The sequence below is a fragment of the Musa acuminata genome, chromosome BXJ1-7 (assembly GCF_036884655.1).
Source record: "Musa acuminata AAA Group cultivar baxijiao chromosome BXJ1-7, Cavendish_Baxijiao_AAA, whole genome shotgun sequence".
NCBI lineage: Eukaryota > Viridiplantae > Streptophyta > Magnoliopsida > Zingiberales > Musaceae > Musa > Musa acuminata.
In genome coordinates, this window is record NC_088333.1 from 13288837 (window position 1) to 13296486 (window position 7650).

Genomic DNA, 7650 nt, shown 5'->3' on the forward strand with positions numbered 1-7650 from the left:
ATACCCATGATCGAACACTTGCAATTCACTGCAGGAGCTTCGATCTCGGCCGGATGGCCGCATCACCTACTGGAAAAGGTTCAGATTAGGAATTCGCACTAAGACGGATTCGCATTGCCCCCGACTAAAAGAGCATATGGCAATCATTATAATAACACGAATCTCTCGATGGAGAAGTGGGGACAAACTGGGAGGCTAATACGTTGTGGCCGGTCAGGTATCCAAGAATGGACGTTCAACTTTGTGCATCGAAGATGATTATAGGTGGAAAACATGCGTCATTTTTTTATGATTGTTAGCTATTAATTTAGAGATCAATTCAATTGAGAATAAATTGCTTGAGATGTGTGCATCAAACAGTGTGATGGATAGCATGCCATCCTGATTTGTTCTTGAAATGTATCTCGGTGGTTACTTTATTCGTTGTTGCTGCTTTTATTCATGATTCTCTCCTGCTTTTTGTGATCAATACACATAACACACATGCACTCTCTCTCTCTCTCTCTCTCTCTCTACAGTAACAGTAACGCTGCAAGGGCAAACAGTCGCCGATCATTGTGCTGGATAAACATCGTCCTCCTTCACGTAGCCGCGTCCCAACCAACCCTCATCGCTTGCTACTCGCTCTCTCTCTCTCTCTCTCTCTCTGCTGCTGCTGCTATGGCAAAGCTATACAGAGTGAAAACAGGATAAAAGCATATGGATCATAAAGTGCAGCAAAGAAGCTATCTTCTACGACTTCTCCCACAATGAAAATTCTTAGGCCAAGTCATTTCCTGACTCCAAAAGGAGCAAAAAGGAAGAAAAGTAGAAAAGCCTTATGCATCCAAGTTTTGGTTCTCAGACTGTCCTCGGATATGATCCTTATTCTCGGTCTCATTTCCAGTTCCTATACAGTCCTCAACCATGTCCTTATCGTTGTTATTGTCTTCCTTACTGGTGTGATCACCAAACGACGATGCTCGGCTCGAGACGGGCGTTGCCAGGTACGTCGGCTTCTCATCCCCGGCCATGATCACCACGAACTTCTCCTCGTAGCACGCGACCGGCATCTTCACCTCCGCTCCCGTCTTGGCGCCCGGCTCGACGCCACTGCCGTCGTCGCCACCGTCGAGGTACCCCGATAGCTTCCAGTAAGAGCAGGCAAGGAGGAGGAGGGCGAAGGCGATGAGCCCCAGCATGGCAGCCAGTCCCCCGAACAGGTATGGCACCGGCGAGCGCCACCCCGAGTGGCCTCCTCCCACCGCCGCAGCTGGCACCTCTACTGCCGCCGTCGCGTTGAATGCTGCTCCTGCCCTCATCTCGCTTTCCACTTTCCGGGAACCTTCTTGTCCTCAAGGAGTCGGGCAATGGAATGTTGAGGTGGTGAGGAGAGAAAGAACGCTGATGCGTGCTTATAAGGAGAACATGAGAGGGTAGAACTGTAATAATATCCACAAGTAGGCAATATAGTGTGGTAGAATAACTTTTCTCCCTTCATTTTAGTATAGCTTTGGTTAGCACTTCTTTAGGGTTTTAGACCTAAGAAGATGGGAGTGGAGAGAAGTAATTGGTGGATGAGGTGAGCACTTATCCACAAAAGGGGCCCTCATGTATTTTGTGCATATAGTTTATGCGATGTCACCTTAAAGTTAGATATAGTGTGTTGAGCACTAAGGGGGAGAGGGAGGGGAAATGGAGACTGACATCAATAATAAATGGGGATTGGCATTGGTGGGAGAGAGAAAAGGTGGTGGGCTCTCCTTTTATTCCTCTTTCTCGTTCATTTGGGTGGGATTTCTTTCTCTTTTTTTGGTTAATTGGAGTACAATATTTTTTATGGTTTTAGTGGAGTCTCAATACTAGCTGACAATATGCCTTTCATTGCTATTATACTATTGCAGGGTCCCAATGATTAGATCACCTTTTGGACGTGATCCATTTTGTAAAGTAGGACGCTATAGTTCGTAGTCTATTGATTGCTTATGCCATAGATATGGGTGGTGTTAATGGAAAAAGCCATATCTTGATGCATTTTTGGAAAACTAAACCGCATAAACAAAATATGTGTAAATAAAATTCCACCAGATCATGTCAAAATAACATGTCAACTTAGGCATATTAGATCACATTTTTCTATGACAATTTTATTTTTCTATGTCAAAATAAAATTCCACCAGATCTTCTTCTTCTTCTTCTTCTTCTTCTTTTCCTTTGTATTATGCATGAGAAAATAACGTGACTCGTTTCATGTGTGACACTATTCCTAGTATGGACATGTCACCTTGACATGACTTGGCAGTGGATGCCACACTTGGAAGTCCAATTACAAAACGGCGGTGGTGTAGACAAGGCCATGTCAGTGCACACAAATATGGTACACCGAACGTCACATAATGTGGCCTCCAAGGTTGTTCGATCTTCACATGCTCCACACCAATGGCATTAAGTATTCAATTTTGATTCGATGTGACTTGAGAGATTATTCTCCTATCAACATTTAACTTAGAAATCGTTTACTTGTCTCTTATCATGCATCTGATTCTAACATGTATGTATATATATTATTTATTTACGAAGCTTCTAGTTGTAGCGTTGAAGAGAAACGCCCCTCTCTCGTCTCGTTCGGGTTTGCAGAAGGCCAATCCACCACCTTTATTTCCTTGCTGTCCACAAAGCTTAGGTTGCTGTGGGTTGGAACGGGGACGATGGCAGTCAACGTGGGCGCTATCCTTGACGTTTATTCTCTGAGGGGATCGATCGGAAGAGAAGCATTTCCATGACGATGGACGTATTCTGTGCGCTGACCACGGTAACTATCGGTGCATGGATATGCATGCATCCCTGGGATTCAAATGAAACCATCGCTGGTGCAGCGTCTGCAGGCAATTCTCTTACCAGTTCCATGTTTTCTTCTTCCTTCCAGCGCAAGAAGTGATGAACTGCGAGTCAAACCCTAAAGTGGGATTTGATCGAAGAACATTAAGGACATACTCTGGCACTTTCATGCAAGTAAAGTCTTCATAAAGTTAATATTGGTTATGCAGTACCTTATCGGTCTCTCAGATCCACCTCCGAATTCTAGCATAAGTTCTCATTTGAGAATCGTTAGGTCTAAGCCAGTAAAAAACTTTGAAACCAAGTTCATACACTCAATCAATTATCTCACAAAAGTATCCACTAACGACATCTGCAACACATTGTACTTCCCAATATATACAAAGCTTAGCATATAACATCCAACAAGTATTTATTGCATCATGAGTTTCAACAGTTCCAAACCTAAAACAAGATAGTTTATTTCTTCCAAGTGAAACCATAGACCATTTATTCCTTATGATCTGAAAATTTTTAACAATTCTAGAAAACACCAAAACTCATATACTAGCAAAACTAATTACAAAGAAATATTTTACTAAACATATACCTTCTTTATGCATTTATACTTTGCATATAAAAATATATATCAATGCTAAGCCTTCTTTGTGCTTAGATAAAGATCAAAACATAACTTTATATACTTTTCAAATTTTGACTTTTGTCATAAAGAGGGTATATGATAAGTTTCAAAATAAATATATTTGTATAATAAAAACATAAGTGAACATAAATTATTTTAATACAAATGTTATGATTAGGTAATCATAGATTAGTATAAAGATGACTAATAGTTCACATCTAAATTCATAAATAATAACTTTAAAATAGATCAAAATAAGTCAGAATGCTAACGGTTATGATCATGCTATTTTCTCGTTTAATTCTCGTGATATAGATAATATATTTATCCTATATCAAGATTTAGAAGAAACTAATCTTTAAATTTAACCAATATATAACCCTGATTAATAGAATGTAGATCATAGCCAAACTGACTAAATAGTTGAAAACTACAAAATATAGTATCATCATATCTTTTCAATGCATAAATCTTTTACTTATCATTTCAAATATGATGAATAATATAACATTAAAAAAATACAGTAATCAATTTTTTTATCCTTATTCAACAATAACCATTTATTTATTTTCCTTTTCCTTTTTTTTCGAAGATCATATTGCATAATAAGAATTAAGATTAATTGAAATGTAGTGACACCTACTTTTTGACTAATGATAAATAGTAGGAATTCAAAAACATATATAAATATATTTTATACATTTTTAAACTGACTCTTTTGATATAAAATGAGATCTCATTACGATCATATACTTTTTTCTTCTTATTTTCTCTTTTTTCTCTATCTCTCTCTCTCTCTCTCTCTTCTTACTTCTCTTCTCATGCTATAGTAAGCCGACGGCTTACGGTGGCGCAACGTTCTCTCTCTCTTCCTCTTTCATTCCTTCCTAACGGTCTCTTCTTCCTCTTTCATTCCTTCCTCACGTTCTCTTTTGTTGGGTCTAGCCGTGGGCTTTGATTAATGATTTGGACAATAAATCTAAATATGATTTATTAAAATAAAAAAACTAAAAAAATAAAATGAGACATAGTTTATCTAAGTTCTATAATCTTTAACTATGCTAATTTATAGTTTATTCTCTCTTAGATGCTTTTCTTTTGATGAGATTTATACATGTGATGATGATATACTATTCTTGAGCTAAGATATGTGGTCTTAATGTTATTATGATCCTATTGTTGTTTTAGAGAAGACTTATTGTAAACCTGTTATCATTACTAGTGATAGTTGAAGTTTGAAGTGGACTACGGTCTCGTGGTTTTTCTCGTATTAGATTTTTCACGTTAAAAATTTAGTCTCACTTTATAATTGATTCATTATTCTGTTGTTTATGTTATTCTGGTTAATATATGATTTTGATTAGGAACCCATTTTGATACACAAAGAAGAAGAAAAAATTATTCCGCTATAATAAGTTTTTCCTAACAAGTGGTATGAGAGCCAGGTTATTTTATACTAGTTTTTTTTCTTGTGTGATTGAAATTGAGGAGTCAAATGGTATGATTAAATTAAACTAATCAAATTACTCAATTTGGAGGCGTATAATGAAAGATATGCTTTATTATAAAGATTTGTATTAGCTCATCAAGGTTAAAGATAAACCTTCTACTATGAACGATAAGGAATGATAAGTTTAACATAGAAAATATATTGTCTATATTAGAAGATGAATAAATATAAATTTGCATCAGCATATTTCTGATGAAACCAGAGTTGATGTTGTTTGACAATTGTTAGAAAACCTATTTGCGAAAAAGATAGTAGAAAATATAATTTCTCTCCTTAGAAGGCTTATTAATTTGAAGTATAAAGATGATGGTAATATTGTTGAGCATATAAGCCTATTTCAAAGTCTTACAAATAAAATGGTTACTGTGAAAATGAATATAGATGATGAGATGCTAGGATTATTACTTCTCAGCTCTTTACTAGAAAGTTAAAAAATGCATGTGGTGACAATTTGTAACTCCACGCCAGAGTAGACTCTAATTATAGATATGGTTAAAAACAGTTTATTAAACGAAGATGCTAGAAGAAAAGAACAAGGATAATCTTCTTCTGGTACACTTGTTACTGAAAAACAAGAAAGACGTAGAAGAAGTCACAGTAAAAATCCACATAATTACAGAGGAAGATCTAAGTCTAGAAGAGATATCAAATGTTTTCACTGTAATAGGCTAGGTCACATGAAGAAAGAGTATAGATTTTGGAAGCGAGAACAGAATGAAAGGAAGAAAAATGAGAAAGAGACTAATATAGTTGTTGCTGAAAGTGATATCATTATTGTTTGTGATAATGGTTGTGACAGTAATTGAGTAATTGACACTAGTACTTCATTTTATGTTACTTCTCATGGTGATTTTTTTATATCTTACACTACTGGTGATTTTGGTAATGTCAGAATGGGAAACAGTGGTATATCTAAGATTATAGGTATTTGACATATTTGCTTATACACCAATATTGGGAGCAAATTGATACTAAAAAATGTTAGACATATTTCAAATATTCAACTTAACTTGATATATAGGGGTAGACTTGATGATGAGGGATTTACACACTATTTTGGTGAAAGCAAATAGAAACTCACTAAATATTTTTTAATTATAGCGAGAGAAAAGAAGCTTAACTTATAGAAGCTAAGCTACATAAAGAAGAGATTAATGCAATTCAGAAAGATGAAATTATAAATCTTCGGTATAAGAGGCTTGGTCATATCAGCGAGAAGGGAGTTCAAACTCTTGCTAGAAAGCAGTTCTTACTAGAGTTGTAAGGTACATCTCTTAAATTTTGTGATCATTGCTTAGTTGGAAAAATATATAGAGTTGCCTTTTATATATATTCATCATCTAAAAAATTAGATGTTATTGATTTGATTCATATTGATATCTATACTATGCAAACTAGAACTCTTGGATGTGCTCTTTATTTTGTTACTTTCATTGATGACCATTCTAGAAATGTATGAACTTTCACTTTGAAATATAAAGACTAGATACTTGATGTTTTCAAAGAGCTTCATGTTAGTGTTGAAAGAGAAATTGACAGAAAGCTAAAGTATGTTCGAGCAGATAATGGTGGCGAGCACAAGGGTCTTTTTAAGAATTATTGTAAGTTATATGACATCAAGCTTAAGAAAACAGTTCCTAAAACTCCTCAATAGAACGGTGCGGTAGAGAGAATGAACAAAATCATTGAAGAAAGGATTATGTGTATGCTTTCCTATACCAAGTTACCTAAGTCATTTTGGGGGAGGCTATGAGAACTATAGTTGACCTAATAAAATTTTCTCCATCAGTTCCTCTAAAAGGTGATATTCCAGAGTATAGAAAGAAAAATATATATCTTATAATCATTTGAGAGTCTTTAGGTGTAAAATATTTGTTCATATTTCCAAAGATGAGAGTTTCAAGCTTGATAATAAGGCAAAAGCATATATCTTCTTGAGATATAGTCATGAAGAGTTTGGGTATAAATTATAGGATCTAATGAATAAGAAGAGTATTAGAAGTAGAGATGTTGTATTTCTTGAAAACCAATTATTTGATGATTGTGATAATGTTGAGAAGACAAAAACCTCTATTTATATTCCTTGGAGTTTGTGTCTAGTTTATTCACCTTAGTTCATGATGATCATGGGGAAAATGAACAAGAAGATTGTGGTGAGAATGCTAGTGATGATATTCCTATAGTTGATAATGTTGAACCAACTGAGCAAGCAACTCCACCACTAGTTGAGATTCCATTAAGAAGATCCACAAGAGAGCGACAACCATCTACCAGATATCCTCCACATAAGTATGTTATGCTTACTGATAGGGGAGAGCAAGAAACTTGCCAAGAAGCTATTCTACATGAGCATAAAAATGAGTGGATTAAAGCCATGTAAGAAGAAACAAGATCCTTATTTAAGAACCACACTTATAACTTGGTAAAGTTGCCTAAATAAAAGAAAGCTCTTAAGAATAAATGAGTTTACAAATTGAAGACTAAAAATAATAGCTCACAATAAAGATACAAGGCACGACTAGTTGTGAAATGATTCAGTCAGAAGAAAAATATTAACTTTAAAGAAATATTTTCTCCTGTGATGAAAATGTTGTCTATTCGAGTTGTTCTTGGTTTAGCTGTTCGTTTGAATTTAGAAGTTGAACAACTTGATATGAAAATAGTATTTCTTCATAGTGACTTAGAAGAAGAAATTTATATG

At 35.3% G+C, this 7650-nt stretch overlaps 1 protein-coding gene across 1 annotated transcript; it reads right to left on the reverse strand.

Moving 5' to 3' along the window:
* Nucleotides 1-679: 679 nt before the first annotated feature.
* LOC103991943 (protein GLUTAMINE DUMPER 2) lies at nt 680-1354 on the reverse strand. The gene has a single exon (XM_009411489.3). The coding sequence runs from the start codon at nt 1299-1301 to the stop codon at nt 819-821; it is 483 nt and encodes a 160-aa protein (XP_009409764.2). The 5' UTR covers nt 1302-1354; the 3' UTR covers nt 680-818.
* Between the last annotated feature and the right edge of the window lie 6296 nt (nt 1355-7650).

Bases quoted from the DNA above. Each gene is read 5' to 3' on its own strand.
- LOC103991943 (XM_009411489.3), bottom strand. From the start codon at position 1,301: ATGAGGGCAGGAGCAGCATTCAACGCGACGGCGGCAGTAGAGGTGCCA.